Genomic DNA, 21,191 nt, shown 5'->3' with positions numbered 1-21,191 from the left:
TCCAGCAAGACTTTTCCAAGCCACCAAACTGATGTTGCAGAAGGATTTTCCAAGTGGAAAATGTTCCTTTTTTTTGGTGTCTTTTCTTTCTGAGGAAGGGGAAGCGCATTGCCAGAGAAGCACCACGGCTTTCCCTGGCTCCCAAGTGTGCTGGGCTGGTGGCCCAGAGCCAGCCCTGACTCCTGCCAAGGTCTCTGCTGGCTGGTGGGAAGCAGCTGAAAGGGGCCTCCTGCTCCTCAGGGAGAGGATGGATTTCGTGCCTCTGCTGCTTTCCCTGTTGTGTTTTGTGCTCCAATTGAGGCAAGTGGGTGATTCTGGGGGGTTGGGAGCTGCGTGTGCCAGTGCCAGGGGTGAAACCACTGCTGAGCATCCTGTGCAGGCAGACTGGTCTGAATAAATGTTTTGTATGTTGTGTTTGTGTGTGTTTTGTACATTGTGTGTGAGTATGTTGTTTACATTGTGTTGTAAATGTTGTGTGTGTTTGCTCTGTGTGTTTTTACATTGTGTGTTGTGTACACTGTGTGTTGTAAATGTTGTGTGTGTTGTGTATGCTGTGTTTTTTACATTGTGTGTGTGTTGTGTACGCTCTGTGTGTGTGTGTGTTGTGTGCATTGTGTGTGTGTTGTGTACATTCTGTGTGTGTGTGTGTTGTGTACTCGTGCATGGTTGGCCCTTCCCAAGGTTTGTGATCCATGGGCAGATGCTGCTCCATGGGCATCCCAGCCCTGTGCAGGCTTCCAGCAAAGCCATCAGCCACAGAGTCCATCAGCACATCCAGCCACGGGCTCCCTCGGGCACTCTGAGGTGGGATTTGCCAGTGTGATGCTGATATCCATGTAATCCTGGAATGGTGTGGCTTGGAACAGATCTCCAAGGTCATCGAGTGCAGCCACTGACCCACCCCTGGGCCAGGTCCATGTTGTGGCTCAGCAGAGGCTGGCTTGGTGCTGCAGTTGATAAAAGGCATGAGAGGAGTCCAAGTGACCAAAACAAAGGTGGAGTAGAAATGCTGGCCCAAAACCACCCGACAGTTTCTCTTGTTAATCATTATTTCCTGTTGCATTTCCTAATTTCTGTTGTTTAGGACAAAGGCAGGGAGTGGCAGGTCTAAAGTGAATGGCTTCAGACTGGCAGAGGTTTGCAGAGAAGCTCTGCATTGCCAAATCTGCTGCTTCCGCCTTGAAATGAAGCGTGATGAAATCCTGCAATGCTTGTGAGGCCAAGCTGGGGTTTGGTGGTGGCAAGTGTGGCTTTTCCCCCATTTTTTTTCTGCTGTAGAAGGGTGTGGTGGCCTAGGACCAAGGAAGGATGGAGAAGCACTGATGGGTAACAGCATCCACCTGACAGCAGTGTTTATCCCCCTTGCCTGAGGTTGCAACACCTGTTGGTGTGTGTGTGCATGATAGTAAATAAAAAATAAGTAAAATGGGGGCAAAAAGGATCTTTAGCAGCCCTGGCAGGTGGCAGGGCCCCTGTGGGATTTGGGATACACATTCCCATTTATGTCCCCAGCTGATGGGATCGCTGTGACCACGCCAGCACGGAGCTGTGTTGTGCTGCCAGGACAATTGCTTGGAAAAAGGAGAGGAAAAAACCCTAAACTAAACTAAACAAACAGGAAAAACTCACCCAGTCTGCAGCATGGCCAAGGTTTCCAAGGCTACTGCAGCCACTCTGCCAGCTGGGTCACAGCCGCTTTTGGGGTGAGTTTGTACAATTCTAGTGCCTGAGTTTGTTGAGCTGCTCGTGACTCAGGTTGTGTTGGGTGGGATCTGAATGAGAAGTTGGTTTCTTGGTGGAAGCCTTGCAGGTGAGAGGGCCGGGCAAGGTGAGCCTTTCCAAAGCGTTTCCAGCTGAAATCCGACACCACGACCATCGGGAGCCACGGAGGGGCCGGCATCGTCGGCCGAGCATCCTAAAACGTGAAGGAGGGAGGGAAGGGAAGAGGATGTGCTGGAATCCTCCGTGCAAAGTCTGGAGGTACGAGTTAATGCCGGGATTGACGGCCAGAAAAGGGGCTTGGCAAAGCAGGGACGAACCTGGAGCCACCTCCAGCAGCGTTCCCTGCCTGTCCCTTGCCTGCTCCCAGGCTGCAGGGGTAGCAGATGGTCATGCAGCCCTGGAATTCTCCATCTCAGACAACAGCTTCATCCTTCAGGACTTCAGCTCCCCCCACAACACCTTTGTCAACAGCTGCCAGGTCCAAAACGCGGCCGTCAGGGTGAGGCCGGGGGACATCCTGAGCTTCGGCACCTCGGGAGCGTCCTTCGAGCTGGTGCTGGATGGGATGGGGCTGCCCAGGTAGGGCTGGGGATGCCCGGGGGAACCTGGGTGGGTTCTGCAGCCCAGGGAGAGGGACCCAGCACAGGTGGGTGGGATCTCCAGGGGAAGGGACCCAGCACAGGTGGGTGGGATCTCCAGGGGAAGGGACCCAGCACAGGTGGGTGGGATCTCCAGGGGAAGGGACCCAGCACAGGTGGGTGGGATCTCCAGGGGAAGGGACCCAGCACAGGAGGGTGGGTGTTGCTGCCCAGGGAAGACTCCAGACGCTGGAGCGAGCTCCCAGCTCCTCTGGGCAATCCTCAGGAAAGGCGAGGGGGTCAAACGTGAAGCTGGAGCTCCCTCTGCTGAAGAAACTCGGGCGGTTCGGTAGGGAAAAGGGAAAGCACCGGGCAGGGCTGCATTAGCAAAGGTAGATCTGGAAAACGTCCTTTCCCTCTATTTGCATGTTATGTTTCCTCCTAATGCACTTATTAAGAGGAAAGTTGGGGTTTAGATCAAACCTAGAGCAATTGAAAAGTTCCAATAGAATTTTTGTCATTTTGGCTCTTGGATAATCCGAGGTGCTGCCTAGGTAAAGCAGGATCGTGCTGCAGCTAGACTCCCAAGGGCAGGGGAGCACAGGACCGGGTCTGCACAGCGATGCAGAGCCTGCCCATGGGGTGCCTTTTGCTCGCTCTGGGATCTTCCTTTGGAGGGGCAGCTTTGAAGCCTGACCCTGCTGCCTGCAGGGAGGGAACAGCTCAGCTCAGGGGAGGGATTGCTCCTGAGATTTCGGAAAGTGCTGTGCAGAGGAGCACACCCCGCTGGGAATCAGACCCTGCTGTGCCCGCCCGCCCATCCATCCATCCATCCATCCATCCATCCATCCATCCATCCATCCATCCATCCATCCATCCATCCATCCATCCATCCATCCATCCATCCATCCATCCATCCATCCATCCATCCATCCATCCATCCATCCATCCATCCATCCATCCATCCATCCATCCATCCATCCATCCATCCATCCATCCATCCATCCATCCATCCATCCATCCATCCATCCATCCATCCATCCATCCATCCATCCATCCATCCATCCATCCATCCATCCATCCATCCATCCATCCATCCATCCATCCATCCATCCATCCATCCATCCATCCATCCATCCATCCATCCATCCATCCATCCATCCATCCATCCATCCATCCATCCATCCATCCATCCATCCATCCATCCATCCATCCATCCATCCATCCATCCATCCATCCATCCATCCATCCATCCATCCATCCATCCATCCATCCATCCATCCATCCATCCATCCATCCATCCATCCATCCATCCATCCATCCATCCATCCATCCATCCATCCATCCATCCATCCATCCATCCATCCATCCATCCATCCATCCATCCATCCATCCATCCATCCATCCATCCATCCATCCATCCATCCATCCATCCATCCATCCATCCATCCATCCATCCATCCATCCATCCATCCATCCATCCATCCATCCATCCATCCATCCATCCATCCATCCATCCATCCATCCATCCATCCATCCATCCATCCATCCATCCATCCATCCATCCATCCATCCATCCATCCATCCATCCATCCATCCATCCATCCATCCATCCATCCATCCATCCATCCATCCATCCATCCATCCATCCATCCATCCATCCATCCATCCATCCATCCATCCATCCATCCATCCATCCATCCATCCATCCATCCATCCATCCATCCATCCATCCATCCATCCATCCATCCATCCATCCATCCATCCATCCATCCATCCATCCATCCATCCATCCATCCATCCATCCATCCATCCATCCATCCATCCATCCATCCATCCATCCATCCATCCATCCATCCATCCATCCATCCATCCATCCATCCATCCATCCATCCATCCATCCATCCATCCATCCATCCATCCATCCATCCATCCATCCATCCATCCATCCATCCATCCATCCATCCATCCATCCATCCATCCATCCATCCATCCATCCATCCATCCATCCATCCATCCATCCATCCATCCATCCATCCATCCATCCATCCATCCATCCATCCATCCATCCATCCATCCATCCATCCATCCATCCATCCATCCATCCATCCATCCATCCATCCATCCATCCATCCATCCATCCATCCATCCATCCATCCATCCATCCATCCATCCATCCATCCATCCATCCATCCATCCATCCATCCATCCATCCATCCATCCATCCATCCATCCATCCATCCATCCATCCATCCATCCATCCATCCATCCATCCATCCATCCATCCATCCATCCATCCATCCATCCATCCATCCATCCATCCATCCATCCATCCATCCATCCATCCATCCATCCATCCATCCATCCATCCATCCATCCATCCATCCATCCATCCATCCATCCATCCATCCATCCATCCATCCATCCATCCATCCATCCATCCATCCATCCATCCATCCATCCATCCATCCATCCATCCATCCATCCATCCATCCATCCATCCATCCATCCATCCATCCATCCATCCATCCATCCATCCATCCATCCATCCATCCATCCATCCATCCATCCATCCATCCATCCATCCATCCATCCATCCATCCATCCATCCATCCATCCATCCATCCATCCATCCATCCATCCATCCATCCATCCATCCATCCATCCATCCATCCATCCATCCATCCATCCATCCATCCATCCATCCATCCATCCATCCATCCATCCATCCATCCATCCATCCATCCATCCATCCATCCATCCATCCATCCATCCATCCATCCATCCATCCATCCATCCATCCATCCATCCATCCATCCATCCATCCATCCATCCATCCATCCATCCATCCATCCATCCATCCATCCATCCATCCATCCATCCATCCATCCATCCATCCATCCATCCATCCATCCATCCATCCATCCATCCATCCATCCATCCATCCATCCATCCATCCATCCATCCATCCATCCATCCATCCATCCATCCATCCATCCATCCATCCATCCATCCATCCATCCATCCATCCATCCATCCATCCATCCATCCATCCATCCATCCATCCATCCATCCATCCATCCATCCATCCATCCATCCATCCATCCATCCATCCATCCATCCATCCATCCATCCATCCATCCATCCATCCATCCATCCATCCATCCATCCATCCATCCATCCATCCATCCATCCATCCATCCATCCATCCATCCATCCATCCATCCATCCATCCATCCATCCATCCATCCATCCATCCATCCATCCATCCATCCATCCATCCATCCATCCATCCATCCATCCATCCATCCATCCATCCATCCATCCATCCATCCATCCATCCATCCATCCATCCATCCATCCATCCATCCATCCATCCATCCATCCATCCATCCATCCATCCATCCATCCATCCATCCATCCATCCATCCATCCATCCATCCATCCATCCATCCATCCATCCATCCATCCATCCATCCATCCATCCATCCATCCATCCATCCATCCATCCATCCATCCATCCATCCATCCATCCATCCATCCATCCATCCATCCATCCATCCATCCATCCATCCATCCATCCATCCATCCATCCATCCATCCATCCATCCATCCATCCATCCATCCATCCATCCATCCATCCATCCATCCATCCATCCATCCATCCATCCATCCATCCATCCATCCATCCATCCATCCATCCATCCATCCATCCATCCATCCATCCATCCATCCATCCATCCATCCATCCATCCATCCATCCATCCATCCATCCATCCATCCATCCATCCATCCATCCATCCATCCATCCATCCATCCATCCATCCATCCATCCATCCATCCATCCATCCATCCATCCATCCATCCATCCATCCATCCTGGAGCCACTGCGTGAATGATCCCAGACGAGGTTTTCAGGCATTTTCTGGTCTCTGTTTCAGAGTTCCAGACGTGCCTGAAGCGTCGTAGGCGCCTAGACCACCGTGGACTCTAAGTCCCGGTAGCCACCGCGCGGGGTCGCGCCGTCGCCGTGCCCTTCCCGCCGTGACGTCATCCAGGCGCGACCCCACGTGTCCCGCCGCCGCCATGGTGCAGCTGGGTGAGTGCGGCGGTCTCGGAGCGGCCCTGCTCCGCCGGACCCAGCTCGCCTCGCCCCGGCCGTGACCGCCCCGCACTTTCCCCGCAGGGAGCCGCCTCCTGAGGGGCCGCGGCGGCCACGTCGTCATCCGCTTCGCGCTCGGAGGGTGCACCAACCGGCCGTTCTTCCGCATCGTGGCGGCCAACAGCAGGCGCGCCCGCGACGGGAAGTACCTGGAGCAGCTGGGCTGCCTCGACCCGCTGCCCAACGCGCACGGCGAGAAGGTGGCGGGGCTCAACCTGGAGCGGCTGCGCTACTGGCTGGGCTGCGGCGCGCAGCTCTCCCGGCCCGCCGAGAAGCTGCTGGGTAGGCCGGGGGCGGGCGCGGGGCTGGGGGCGGGCGGGCCGGGCTCGCTGCCGCTCTCACCGCGTCTCACCGGGCAGGGCTGGCGGGGTTCCTGCCGCTCCATCCAATGACGGTGACCGGCGCCGAGAGGCTGCGCCAGCGGCGGCAGCGCGAGCAGCAGCCCGAGCCTGCACCGGCGGACGGCTCGGCCGAGCCCGGCAGCGGCACCGGGCCCTGACACGGGCCGGGAGGGTCCCGAGCGGCCCGGGGCCGTTCCGGCCCGTCCACACACGAGGATTTCTGCCCTGTCCGTGCATCCGACCCCATTAAAAGATTACCTCTGCACTCCGCACCGTCCATGTGCTGCTTTCTCCAGACTCGTCTCAATCCACGTTCTCTGTTGCCACATTTGGTGCACAGAAGAGGTTTTGCTGCTCTGGTGCACCTGTGGGAGCATTCCAGGAGAAGTTCCCCAGGCAGGCCACTGGCTCCAAGTGCTCTGCCTGCAGTAGTGGCACGTCCTCTGGCAGCTGCCTTTGTTTTGACTTCGGCTGTGATTTACTGCCACAGAGCAGTGCACAGACAGATGCAAATGGAAATGCAGCTGGTTTTCTGTTTACTTTCTCCAGAGACGTACTGGGCCTGTTTGTTCATTTAAAAGCAAAAGAGAAAGATTTCAGTCTTATGTAAAGAGGAACTGGGGGAGTGAGTTACAAGTCCTACTGTCAAATCCCATATTTCATCCTGTTCCAAGAGACAAGAAACCCACCAAAGTCTCTCTCCTGTTTTAGAGGCACCCCTAAGCTTTTTGCGGTTTCCTTTGGTGCAATTCTTAGATGATTCTACAAATTCAGGCAAAGACAGGTTTCCAGTGTTCCATCTTCATAAAGCTGTTAGTGTAACCAGCCCAACAGAGGATGAGTTGAAAAAACACTTTAAGAAAAGGGCCTGGCTTGCTCTCACAATACTGACAAAGAGTGGTTTTATTTCTGCTCATGGATGAAAGATGAGGTGATTAAAAGCTATTCTTGGAAGTAACTGAGGCTATGGAAAGTGGTTTTGTTTTTCTGTTACACCTCCCTCTTCCATGCATTTGGTACCCACCTTTCAAAAGATTATTTGATACTTTCCTCTAGAGCCATGAAGAGCCCCTCTTGCTTAAGGGGGCTGTAGATAATAATGGAGTGCTTAGGGATGTAGGTTCAAGGGTGTCTTGCTGTAAACACTTCACTAAATACTTCACAGCAAGAGCTTGGGCAAAAGGAGCAAACATTTTCCTTTCTTGGTAGGAAGAGAAGCATTGTTCTGACAGAGTTGTATTCCATCCCTTCTTCCCCAAAGAGTTGTGTGGGCCAAAAAAAAAAAAAAAGCAGCAAATCAAAAATAACTGAAAGGAATAGGCATAAAGCAGAAGCAGAGTAGGGTTTTATCAGGCTGGCACACAGCAAAAGCCAGGCTTGAAAGCTGTGGGTGAATCTCAAACCTCCAGCACAGTAATTCTTCACAGCACTGACAGTAATTCTGTACATTCCTCATGTTTAAGTAGCTCTTGTAAGCTTAGTTAGTACTATACTCACACAACCCAAAATCTTCATTTCTGCTCTAATGCTGTGATTTCCTCTGCTGACAGTTCCATTGGCTATTGCAACAAGATATGTTATCCTTTTTTGAGAGAAAGCTGTCCCTGGATCCTAGAAAAAGCAAGAACAAAACAAACACACACAGCTTACATACATGGCTGATAATGCATTTCCCCCACTGCAGACTCTCCCCAGCCTGCAGACTGCTACTCTGGGCACATCTTGCATTTGAGTTCTTCTCATTAATGCTCTTCATTGCCTACTTTCTCCCTGCTCCCTGGACTTCCATATTCCACACAGGATGAAGCAAGCTCCCCTTTGTTTACTGTTAACCCTCTTTGGGCCTTGGACTGTGCTGTTGCCTTACAGATGTAAAGAGAACCTGGCCACCACTGTGGCTGGGGGCATGAGGCAGCAAGCCGCAATTACCCAAAATTCTCATTATTCCATGCATTTACCATTTCTGCGTGGCATATATGAGACAGTGTTGACAAGGCTTTCAACATTAAAAACTTTTAGTAGAACACTGCCCAGAACCTTCAAACACAGCAAGCACTGCAATACCACTTAAGGGTTCTAATGAAACCTCCAGGCTGCCCCAGTGCTGCTGCCCTGCAGCTTTTGCTGCTGTCTTTTGTGCTGGAGCCCAAATTTGACAACTGACCCTGCCACAGAAGCAGCAGCCTGGTGCACAGGAACAGCAATGGAAAGTTGCTGCAGCCATTTTCCCAGAGAACATCCACACAAACCTCCCCTGCAGAAAGCTGGGCTAAATGAATAATTAGGAAATAACAACACAGGTTTGGAAAATGTCTGTTTAGATAAACAGATGCTGGAGATCTGCCTTGGCATTTCAGCCCCCGGTACTCAAAGAATTCTCAAGATGTGTATTGGACTTACTCAATCCATTGGGTGTTGTTATGATACTGGCAAATAAAACTTTCCTCTCTTCCTGAGGCTGTCTTCCAGTCTGTGGGAGGGAGAACACACATTAAGAAAGCTGCATTTCACACAAATTCCTTTTTGAATAAAGTGTATATCCTATAGAGTGTAAGATGCTTAATTACTCATTTGTAGAAAGTAAGACTAGAGAATTATTTTAAATACTTCCCAATATAGTTTATATATACTTAGATACATATTAGATTTATAGATATAAATTTTATTCTGTTTGATTCTTGAAAAGATTTATTTTTCCAACCAAAGAACAGCAGAAGTTCTGAAAACATGAGGTCTTTCTGAGTGACACAGCAAAGGATCAGTGAGCTGCAGACATGCTGAAATGGTTACAGGTATCTTAATTACAAATATGTGAAAACCAGTTAGGTCTTTTCTCCATCCTTCTCCCCATTTCCCTGCTTCTGTACATGTGTAATAAATACATTTACAAACATCCACAAATAATTGCCGTGAAGCAACCTTTAATGATATGGACTAAATCAAAATTAACCTTTAGGAATCACTGAAAAACAGCACAGCATAAAATCATTTTCCTGCCTAAACTCATGCATCTTTTTTAAATCAATAACTTGCAAATTTAAACAGAATATCTGAAGCCTTTGGATTCCAGAAAGGAAACATCATGTTCCAGCTCACAGTTCACCAGTGACCACATACAGTAATTTCTGTAAAATACAAAATATCTGACAAAGGAAGATAATAAGTAAGTAAGCAATGCCTCTTTTTAAAGTTATTTCTAAGGATTTGGTGCAACTTTTAGCTCTGCATGATGGTGACAGGCTCTGTTTTTTTCCCAGACACCACTAGTATTGCTCAAAGCCCCAAATTAACACACACTGTTGTTGATTTAAAGTACTATGTATGTACCAGTGCATAAATACATATGCAAAATAAAGTCCAGATCCCATAAAACAGAAAAATGTAATATAGAGTCTATTGGGCAAGGCATACAGGCATAGCAATAGTTTTATAACTACATAAACATCGTTGATATTATTTACAGAGGGAAATGGAGACAAACATTCTAATCAAATACATTGATTTATGAATTTTCTGAAGATCTTAACTTAAAACAAAATGATCTGCAACTCCAGCTACCTGGAAAAGTGCTCACAATCCATTTAGTGCAATAACGCTGGCTACAAAACTTAAGGGGAGGAAAAAATTTAAGAACAAATACCACATTAGCTAGTGGAACCAAGCAAAAAATAAAGTAATTTTTGAGTTTAAAAATTTGAGAAGGAAGATAAATTAATATTACAAATCAGACTAACAAGAAAAGAATAATTCACCAAAGTCAAGTCTTTAGATTGTCAGAAGTGCCAAATACTATTGTTTCTCATGCTAATTTGTCCCAGCTTTGTCCTGAACCTTCTTGGAGACAGCTGTCCCATAATTAAGGAAATAGCACAGATATTCCTGCAGATGTGACACCATGTAAGCCCAAAGAAAGAAATGAGAGATGAATGTACTCATCAGTCTGACAGCTAACAGTGTTTTATCTCTGAGTGCTTGACTTCATAATTTCAGCAGTATTCCTCTGTTTAAGTCAATACTGAGTAATATGCAACTTGCTTCTAAAATATAATAATTGAGAGCAGATGATAAAAATGAGGGGTTCTTACAAGTTATGCATTATGCTTTCAGCACTGGATTACAGTAAGCCACAACAACTAAAGATTACACATATGATTTCACCTTGGCATCATAGATCAGAATCAACTTAGGTAAACAGTGAAGTACAACCCATTTAAAAGGAGAGACTCTCCAGAGAAAACCCTTCTTCTGGATCTAGGGACCAAATATAATCTCTACAGGGATGCCACGCACAGCATATGTGAACACCAAAATGCCCACCAGCCTTGGCAGAACTTGGCTGCCTACTCAAATACGGAGGCAGACTGACAGGGGCTTTAGAAATAGTTTTATTAATGACTTAAATTAACTCCTGGCCTTAACTAGAACTTGTAAAAATTGTCACACACCACCTCCTAAAATCAAAATAATGAAGAAACCTCTCAGGTAATGAAACCCAAAGTCCTTTTACTGGTTTCACTGAGATGTGGAAGATGCAGCTGTAATTGACAAGTGCTTAGTCACTGATCCCCAGACTTCAGAATGTCCCAAGGTAAAATTGTATAAACAAGAATGATGTGATGCAGGCTTCCATACAAATTATTTTTCTTATGACTAAAATTCTTGAGAGTAACCTTCTGCCCAAGAGAGGTTGATGGGAAAAGACCTTTCTCCCCAAAACCAGGTTATGGACAACTGCTAAATTGGATTATGGACAAATGATCCTGCTAAGTCATCACAAACTCCTGCAGTCTTAATTAAACTCTAATGAGGAGGAAAATATGCACTTATTTGCACATATTGGCAAACATTACCAAGGACCACAGCCAGGACCTCCAGAGTGGGGTGTGGGAGCCAGGCTGCAGTGCTGTCAGCCCACAGAGGTGTCTTGTAGCAGTTCTGCTGGTGGGAGCTCTGTGCACTCAGAAGCCCGTGGCACCTGACAGAGGACTTACATGACCCAAGCAAGGCCTGCTGCTCTCAGCCTTCCCAAAGTTTTGAAAAGCACCCTCCAGAGCCAGGCCTTCCACGGGCAGAGGCTGCAGGTTGGACCTGCAGCTCCCAAAGGCCTCACAGGAGTCACCAGTGCCCTTGGTGACCAGGGCTGCTCTGCCTGGCCAGGAGGTGGCACCTTCTGTCCCCAGACTGGCCCGTCACCATTCCCGCGGTGGCAGTCCCTGCAGCAGCGAGAGAAGGAGGTTGTCCTGTCCAGGCACCAGACTTGCAGGTTCCTGCCTCGTGCTGGACCATGGCAGTCGCCCCCGGGCTAACAGCACCACGAGGCAGCTGGAGGGCACTGCGGCCCCAGGAGCACAGGCAGGGAAGGACGGGCGGTGCCAGGCACCGCTGACTCACCCCGCACCTTCCCGCAGGCAGGGGAAAGCTCAGCAAAGCCAGCGCAGACCTTTCTTTCCATGTGCCAAGCCCACTGCTGCCATCCCAGGGGTGATAGCCCGTTCTGTCGTGACAGGGAGGACAAGGGTGAGGCAAAGAGGCAGCAGAGGCCGTGGCAGCTTCTCCCGTTTATTCGTTCCGCGCACGGGGCAGGAGCGGACGCTGCTCCTCGACGGGTGGCAGCTCCTCGGCGGGCAGCAGCTCGTAGGTGACGCAGAGGGAGGAGAAGAGGCAGCCCAGGAAGGACACCAGGCTGGAGAAGTACATGGCACTGCTGGCGCTGCCCACGGCCGCCGTCAGCGGCCCCATGGCCAAGGCCACCAGGATCTGCGCCAGGAAGTACTGGCAGCTCAGCAGGGAGATGTCAACGCCCATCCCACGCCGCGTGCCCTCCGCCTGCGAGCCTACGAACTGCGGGGACACAGCCAGAGTGAGGGGGTGTCCCGGGGCTCCTGGGCCCTCCCCAGCCCGGGGCTCACCTCTCGGCTTTGGTAGTAGTCGCAGAGCAGGGAGTAGGGCAGCGTGCAGAGCGTGGCGAACAGAATGCCGTAGGTAGCGCACAGGGACAGCAGCACGTAGACGTTCCTGGAGAGCGTGGCCAGGCCCGTGCCCAGCCCAAAGGCCAAATATGCCACAAAGTACAGGGTCCGTGTGCTAAACCGCTCCTCCAGCTTCTCCAGCATGGCTGCAAGGAAATGGTACAGCTTTGGGGTGAACTGGCAGCCCCACTGCCACCCCTCAGTGGGGTGAGGGGTCCACCCTTGGTTAGGCAGCCACTACACCTCTGGGGAATTGGTGGCTGGCACATGAGTGCCAAGGACCCTTCCAAATCTGGCTTCCATGATGCAGCACTGCTGCCCTGTCTGCAGAGAGGCCATGGCAGAGCTGAGGCCTGGCAGTACCCAGAGGGTAAATGGGAACTGCTGGCAGACAGAGCATGACACATTCTTGTAAGAATCCCTCATGACAAAGTGCTGGGGTGGGCACATGACACCTCAGTGCTCTGCCTGGGACACACAGGCACTGACTGGGTGGTGCTGCGCCAGAATTGTGCCCATGGTGACTACATGTTTCTCTGCATTCCATGTACTTTGAAAATGTCACTTGTGGAAGGAACCACATCCTAAGAGAGATGTGTCCTCACTGGATTGCTGACCTCACCTGCTGTCAGTGCAGGCCAAGCTAAGTAGCAGAGGTAATAGGGTGAAAAATAACATTTATGACATGTAGTGGGCTGTGTGCAACAAACACTGGCCTACTTGTACAGAATCACCACTTTTAAGAAATGTATCTTTTCCTAAAGCAGTAGTTAAGACAGCTGTACCAAGTACCTGAATAGAAAGCAGCACTGAATGCATAGATGCACATTCCCCAGCAGCCCATGGTGACCCCAGTGTTGTACTTCTGATACTCATCTGAGTTGTGAGGTGCTTTTGGGTTCCCTTGAAACACTACTTCTCCCATGAAGTCAGTATAAAAGAGTAACATCCCCTCAAACGAAAGCCACCCTGAAAGAAGAGAGAAATAACCTATTAGGATTTCAGAATATCTGTTTCCCCTTGCAAGCTTACATGGATGTTATCAGCAATAATTCAAATCACACCCTAGGACAGGTTGTGCAACCTGTTACATAATATCCAGCCACATTTATCTGAGACCGCTGCTCCCTGAGCATAATGCTGCAATGTTTGTTAAAGACATTCAGGCTTTTAAAGACCAAGATTTACCATTTGAATTCCTAAGTGGAAACCTCGGGGCTGACTAAAGGCCACAAAATACTGGTTTAGCAAGACAGAAAAATAGATGACAGCAGTCTGAGCTGTCTTCAGGTTCTGACAGGACACAGCACTCAGTTTAACAGAGTGGCTCATCAAATAGTAATTTCAGGTTGATGTTATCCTCCCACGTAGGACTGGAAGGAGTGCTTCTTATGTCATGGTTGTAGCCTCCAGAGTACCTCTGACACAGTTAAAAACTCTTCCTACAAATTGGCACCAAGGCCATTGATGTAGACAATCCCCTAATTCTCTTCACAGCCAATAGGTATTAATTACCTGGTCCCTTCTGTCCAATTTTGTGTCAAGTGGAATGACTGCAAACCCTTCCTAAACACCAGTCACACACTGGTTAAGAGTAAAGGTAATCCTATACTGGTTACAGGCACTCCTGCAATGCCATGTTCCACACCTCCTCCCAGCCTGTCCTGGGACCCCTGTACATGAACAGTCAAAGGGAGGAAAGAAAATGCCAGTCTCAGGGTAAGCATGGAAATACAACTAATCTTTCTGCTTGGTGTGAACATTCCCCTTAAGATGTGCTGATTTAGGCTGTTGTTCCCTTTCTAGGCACACAGGCTTTCCTGCTTTGCTGGGATGTTTTGGTTTTTTTTTTCCTTTCTAATTGCTCTAAGAAGGTACCTCATTAGTATCTAAAAGGAAGAAATCAAGTTGGTTCTATTAGCAGCCATTGCAGCAATAGATAAAATACTGAAAAAGGTTCCCCTGAGGCAGAGCCCTCCCTGGTGAAGGCAAGAGGGTGCTTTGGGAGTACCTAGGAAGTGGTTGATGCAGAGGTTACGGAGGGCCTTGGGCATGTGGCAGATGGTTGAGCAAAGCAGCTTCACAGACAGGGGCTGCTCCGAGGTGTCGCCCGATTCGTTCAGCTCGCTCTCATACTTCACCCCATTCAGCAAGATATTAGCAACCTGCACCATAAGAATTGCCAGGTCAACAAGCACAGTAAGGGAAGCACAAACATCCTTTAAGCAGATGTATGCAATATTGCACACCTATCTGATCATCTAAAAGTTAAACTCTGCTGCTGGAGTTTGTGGACTTGGAGATTAAGAAGTGTATTAGACTGGAACAAGGGACAAATGGCAGCACTGCACTGTAGCTTTCAGTATGCTTGAACCAGTTCTCTTCCCTTCACCAGGGGACTTGGTAGCCACATTCAGATGCACAGGCACAGCAGGAATGCATAAATTCCACTGCATTTATAGGAGCTGTACCCACTTTCAGGTGAATGTGGATCCTGAACTTTAGAGACACTGAGGAAGAAGAGGATGAGTTTAGTTGAAACACATTATCATTGCTTGTTAACCTCAATGCTCAACCTCAGTGTGCCCAGTATGTAAAATCCTGGCCCTAACAAAGTCTGCTCTCACAAACTGGGTCAAAGTACAGCAACAACAAACGAAACAAACAAAAAACCACCACCCCCCAAAATTAAAATAAAATAATCCCCAAACCAAACATTAAAAAAAAAAAAAAAAAAAGGACTGTTTACCTCATCCCAGATCATAAAAAAATGGGCCAGCATGCAGAGGTCTCAGACATTCCAAGTTATCACCAACAGTGGGAGGTGAGGTCAGAGTCTTATCCCTCAGTAAGGGAAAGCTCACCTCCCTGATGGAGCCAGAGGTAATGACTGCCATAAGGAGAAGCTCATGGGAGAATCCTATCCCTGGCCCTATTTTGCAGGTCTTTCTGTGGAAAGGGAAGACACAGGCTCAATAAAAATGTGACCTTTTCTGCATTCATGTGGTAGCTCCCTTGGTAGTGAAGCAGGACTAAAAATACTGACCTAACTCTCACAACTGGCCCAGTTAAGAGTGGGACATTCCCTTTTCTGCCATCTTAACAAAGGCAGCCGACAGACTGCCAGCCATAACTCACACTCTACCCACTACTTTACTGATAGTCATAGCAGGTGTGCTGTGCCCATAATAACTTTTATGAGGAAGCTGTCACAAGAGTATTTAATGAATAATTTGTGCACCACATATTTAAAACTATATGAAGAGATTAATAACACTCAGGTTTACATGGTCATATCATTGATTTCCTGCTCTTACCTGTTGGCTGAAGGTTACGTTTCTTCTTCTGTTATTCTCTGGGCAGTGTCCTGTTACAGCATCTGGAATGGCCAAGGTCTGAGGTCTTTTCAAGATCCCTGATGACCGTGGCTTTATTGCATCCAGTGAGCCCACTCTCAGCACATCACTATCAGACCCTGATGTTAAGCTGCTTTCCCCTTGCTCCAGAATTCCATTTGCTCCATGGTAACAGCCATCAGGCACCCGAGGAAAGCTGACACTGACAGGCTGCCTGGACAAACTAGCTGGAACTGTCATGTAACTATTATGCCCGCCTGTAAAACAGTCTATAAGCACACTGTCAATATTTGAAGTCCCAAAGGATGATGCAAACTCATTAAGTCCCGTCAAAGAATTGTCTCTGCTGATAAAACTCCCGTATTTTGGCGTGAGTGGGCTCGTGGGGGAAACAGGACTCGTAAAACTTGCATGTAAGTGAGCTGAGTTATGAGAAGCAGAGTTTTCATTTACACTGTCCTCAAAGAAGAAAGGTGGAGAAGGAGGGAGAGGAAGACTTGGACTTTTCATCACCTTTTTCTTCCTGTTAGAGGACTTTAAGGGTCTCTCTGGAATGCTAACTAGAGTCAGCACTGTAGCAATAGTCAGTACAACTGAGGTGAAGACATAGATGACACGAAGTTGCCCTCCTACAGCTTTTCCAAAACTGGTTTTATCCCAGTGTATTCCTCCAACAACATAACCAAAGCCACCTCCAAGACCTGGTGGAAAAACAGAGCTAAGATTATCATCCCTATCCAGTCCCACAAGTCAGTAGCAGCACAGCATCACTTGCATAATGAATCATGAGTAGAATCTGACATTTCTGTTTTACCATTTGACCCCTTTTCACTTCAAATGCACTAATAAACACAGCTGTGCCACAAGGACAGTCTGGATGTACCAACACGGTACAGAAAGAGGGAGAAAGTGCTGTGAAAGTGATGATACAAATAATTAAAAATTATAATTTTTCTTTGCCAAGAACAAAACACCTTACCTTTAGCTATTTCAGTCCGTAAACAGAAGTGTCCACCAGCCTTGTGACAAGGCTCTGCAATCATTCAGCTAAGACTGTTTTCCTGAAAGTGAAAATCCATTTTCCTCATATGAGGAAGGCAGATCTAACTAAGACAGATCCAATCACTTCAGAAGTGTAGCAAGCTCATTACTCAGCACTGTGTTGACAGTGCACAAAACTGCCACTGTGTTACTACCGATGAACAGGGAAGTTTTGAGAGCACCTCTCTCTCCATTCACATGGTGAAAGTCTTACAACACTCTTCTTTCTTACTCACAAACACATTCAAGAGTGTGGAATAGTCTCCTAGAACAGGACAGCACAGCAACTGAAGATGACAGCAGTGAGGGATCAACAGCACCCAGTGTGCACTTTCGCCTCCAACAGAGCAACTATAAGACACACAGTCCACATCTGCAGAAAGCCAAAGCTCCTCCCTCAAGGGATAATTTAGTTTCTATAGGTCTTACAAAATATGTGAGGGACCTTCAGATGAACAGCCCAGGACTGTATCTTGTTTGAGTTGAGGTAGTTACAAAAGCCTTTTGCAATAAGTAGATTTTTTTTTTTTTCAGTTAATTAGTGATACCTCTCAGTATTTGGTCATTATGGTTATTCAGGAAAAGACCAGTGTTTGCACCCTGCTTTCTCACAGCAGGGCTTGTTTACTCAGGGCTCACATCTCCCAGGAAGCACCAAGAAGACATACCTGCTAACAAAGCGTGGATGTTGAGGCCCCTGTCTTGATCCACTGGGCTGCACACATCCATCATGTAGGCATGACTGGGATTATCTGCTGAATCTGCACTGAAGTCCATGAGGACAACACCACAGACTGTAAGGATGATCCCCCATTTGTGGTTGTTCTCAGTGTCAGACAAGGCACTCCCTATATCTTTGCCATTCAGCATAAGCGAGAGCCCAAGCAATGCTCCTGGGAACAAAACCAAAACAAAACCAGTCACTATTTGTAAGCAAGCCTGCAGAGCTCCAGACTCCAAAAACATTATTCTACCTGCACACCCTTGCAGCAAGCACTATTGCTCTTGTTCATATCAGTGCAGCCTGGGAAATTAGTGTGGCTTATAGAATACACAGAATCCTTTTCCACTATTTGTCTAGAGTTTACTTTGGCCAAAAACATCCACATTCTTGACCCTCAAAACATCCTTTCAGACTCTGAGAAGCTTTTATGTGTGGATCTCCAGCTGTGTCACTCACCATCTTCTTCAGACCCACAACACCCAATACCTCAGGAGCATTTTGTCCAGCTTAGTGCCACAGGGGAAGTCACAAAAGAGAGATGCACAACGTTTTTAAGTCTTATGCCCATCATTTCTAAAAGACACACCTACTGCTAAAACCAGAATGAAAGGTCTTCTCCTCCCAAATCTTGATGTGCATCTATCACTCCAGGCTCCCAGCAAAGGCTGTAGCAAAAACCCTAGAAAAAAGGAATCACCAATGAACAGGATTCTTCCAAAAGCTTGTTTCACAGAGGAGTTAAATAGGCATGCCTTAAAAGGCAGTTAAGGCAGGACACCACAGAGCAGTGACATTGACAGTCACCCAGGGGCACACACAGCACACTGCCTGGCATTGCCCAGGACAGGACTGAGGAACAGAATGTGCTGCTGCTCACTGTAGGGCACTTCACTCTGCATCAGGAACACAGAGTTTGACACCAGGTGAAGAGTCAGAGTGCAAATTACACATTCTTAAGCACTTTGTTCCTTAACAGCTATTTCATGTATCCCACTAGATGTGAGATCCCCTGCAGGATTAGCTTGGAAAACAGCTGTAAACAAATATACAAGTAGGAAAGATGCCTGTATTAATCTGTGCCAGCCTGTTAGGAGGAGCCTAGCTCTTCTTCTGAAGCATATGTTGTGAGTACAAGAACAGGCAGAACAAAATTTTCCAAGTGGTATCCATAGCAATGGATACACTCCCAACCCTGCCTCTGTGCTAAGGCAAGTAATTCAATGCCTGTATCACCAGTGGTCAATGGTCTTTCATCACTGGAACACCTCATTTGTTTCAGAAAGGAGAAGGCAATCCCACTCTGCTTTTTTTCACACACCCTTGAAAACTGTCTCTGTATGCTTTTTTTCATGGGGACATAAATGGATACAATGATCTTCTTATGCTTCTTTTTAATACAGGAACAGAGCAACCAAAGGTTACCCTCACACAAGTTTTAAGAGGTTGAGAAGCTATTAAAAGAACAGATATTTTGAGCACATTTGTCTTATTTGAGGCAGGGCACAGCAAGAATTGTCCACCTATTTGTTTGTCTAAAATTATGGTTAGTACTACTTAACCTCAAGAGAATATACTACTGAGATACTGCAAAAAAGAATTTAAAAAAACCCATAGTGGAAAAAACAAGAGGGAAGAAATAGCACCAGGAAAAGTTACCTAATATAGGGCTGATGAACCACACCATTCCATACAGCTGGTCTGGAAGCCCCATCTGGAGCAGCACAGGGGTAACATATGCTGTTTCCATGGCATAGCTGAATTCAAGCCCAAAGAGAATGCACCCATTGAAAAGGAGTTCCAAGAAAGACCTCTGAGGCTGGAGATCCCCAAAGTCAACCAGATCAATGGGACATGGAGTATTTGGGGGCGGCGGCGGCGAGGGCCGGATGTGTTTTCTCCTTTTCGGGTGTCTCTTGAAGTTGTTGGCCCGGTGGCTTATGTGCCGTGTGGGCAGCCCAGGATAGCCTGGAACTGATGGCCTCCAGACTTCCTGAGAAGCCACACCTGACAAGAGTCCAGCATCGCTGACAGGGCTTGGTGCAGATGGTGGAATCATCATGGGTAGGGGTCTGGAAGACAAATAGCTCAGAAGAAAATGGTTGAGGTAAGAAAAACTTTGCTTAAATTTTTAACTGAAGTTCAAGACATTTGTCAACATTTCACATATGAAGTGTGGCCTTTGTGTTAGTTACAACCCCTTCTTTCCATCTCTTGACGGAAGGCATTTGTGTTCTATACGCACATCTCCTGCCATGTATGTAATGTGCCAGACAAAGAAGCAGAAAACATGAGATTTAGGGGAATACTGTAGTAGAGCTGGGAGTTTTGCACAAATGAGACACCAGAGATACTGTCTAGGTTACCTAAGTATTTGCCTACCACAGGGGATTACTTCCCCTACCACAGGGCATTAAGATTGAAAAGTCAGTCACACTTCCTAGAAATTCCCAACGGGTCTACAAAGGGTCTACATTTATGTAGAATTCACTTGAGTTAAACTCACTCAAGCTAAAAAAATCATAATCTCAGTCTATGTTTACAATAATGCAAAGCTGTAGTCTGGCAGCAGATTCCATACCCCTGCTGCAACATGAAATCACTTTGGCAAGAAATCCTTTTGCTACTGATCCTAGCACTCCTGCTGCCTGTGCTCAGGCCAAGGCTTAATGCAACATCTTTTTCTCAATGACAAAGTTTGGTTTTATTCCTATTTCTATTCCTTAATTCAGCAGAGATATCCCCACTGCAAGGAGAGGGTCTGATCTGTAGGAACTGAACCATGAAAAGATACATACCCAACAAACCACCTTCAAAACTGCTACTCCTCTTTCAGTGCTGAATGGTTCCCAAGTGCTGAATAGGCTCCTTGGATTTCATCAGAATCACTCCTGTAGCCAAAGCCTGCACAGTGTGGTGGGTAAAACAGCCAAATGGTTTCCAAAATAGCACATCGGATAGATGCCAACAGATCTGCTGCATAAACGAACCACATGTGATTTCTTGATTCTTTTTGCCAGAAATGGAAACAGCTCATGAGTGAAGTCTGACCTTTTCTTTATGCCTCCTTGCCCATAGACTAAAGCTGCTGCTGCACAAGAACAGCTCCACATCACCCCATCTCTCTTCACAAAACTCTCACAACTGCACACTAGTGAGTAAAACAAGCCTCTTACTTTTTTGACTTCCCTGGGGCAAATACTCCCAGCTCTTCTACTCTTTGGCTGTAGAGCACTTCCCTAAATCTCATGTTTTCTGCTTCTTCGTCTGGCACATTTCATACACTGCTCTTCTTTCCCAT

At 48.0% G+C, this 21,191-nt stretch overlaps 2 protein-coding genes across 2 annotated transcripts; one reads left to right on the top strand and one right to left on the bottom strand.

The window, feature by feature from the left end:
• The first annotated feature begins 6,355 nt into the window (after nt 1-6,355).
• MRPS16 (mitochondrial ribosomal protein S16) lies at nt 6,356-7,068 on the top strand. The gene is made up of 3 exons (XM_021542040.3): nt 6,356-6,399; nt 6,487-6,744; nt 6,822-7,068. The coding sequence occupies exons 1-3, from the start codon at nt 6,387-6,389 to the stop codon at nt 6,959-6,961; spliced, it is 411 nt and encodes a 136-aa protein (XP_021397715.1). The 5' UTR covers nt 6,356-6,386; the 3' UTR covers nt 6,962-7,068.
• Nucleotides 7,069-9,444: 2,376 nt separating this feature from the next.
• On the bottom strand, nt 9,445-21,149 carry SLC45A1 (solute carrier family 45 member 1). The gene is made up of 9 exons (XM_077788155.1): nt 20,689-21,149; nt 19,550-19,962; nt 18,480-18,572; nt 17,838-18,062; nt 16,090-16,829; nt 14,784-14,937; nt 13,565-13,741; nt 12,713-12,918; nt 9,445-12,644 (listed from the first exon to the last, which is right to left on the bottom strand). Exons 2-9 carry the CDS (start codon nt 19,950-19,952, stop codon nt 12,363-12,365), a joined length of 2,280 nt encoding a protein of 759 aa, XP_077644281.1. The 5' UTR covers nt 19,953-19,962; nt 20,689-21,149; the 3' UTR covers nt 9,445-12,362.
• Nucleotides 21,150-21,191: the final 42 nt, after the last annotated feature.

This window comes from Lonchura striata, chromosome 24 (genome assembly GCF_046129695.1).
Source record: "Lonchura striata isolate bLonStr1 chromosome 24, bLonStr1.mat, whole genome shotgun sequence".
In the NCBI taxonomy this organism is placed as follows: Eukaryota; Metazoa; Chordata; class Aves; order Passeriformes; family Estrildidae; genus Lonchura; species Lonchura striata.
Note: the sequence above shows the minus strand (reverse complement) of the source record. Positions and strands in the feature narration are given on the sequence as shown.

Excerpts from the sequence above, each read along its gene's own strand:
- MRPS16 (XM_021542040.3), top strand. Across the intron at positions 6,745-6,821 it reads GCCCGCCGAGAAGCTGCTGG|GGCTGGCGGGGTTCCTGCCG; the intron begins GTAGGCCGGGGG and ends CTCACCGGGCAG.
- SLC45A1 (XM_077788155.1), bottom strand. The coding sequence starts at position 19,952 with ATGATGATTCCACCATCTGCACCAAGCCCTGTCAGCGATGCTGGACTC. Across the intron at positions 16,830-17,837 it reads CATCCACGCTTTGTTAGCAG|GTCTTGGAGGTGGCTTTGGT; the intron begins GTATGTCTTCTT and ends TTTTTCCACCAG. Across the intron at positions 12,919-13,564 it reads CAGTGCTGCTTTCTATTCAG|CCATGCTGGAGAAGCTGGAG; the intron begins GTACTTGGTACA and ends ATTTCCTTGCAG.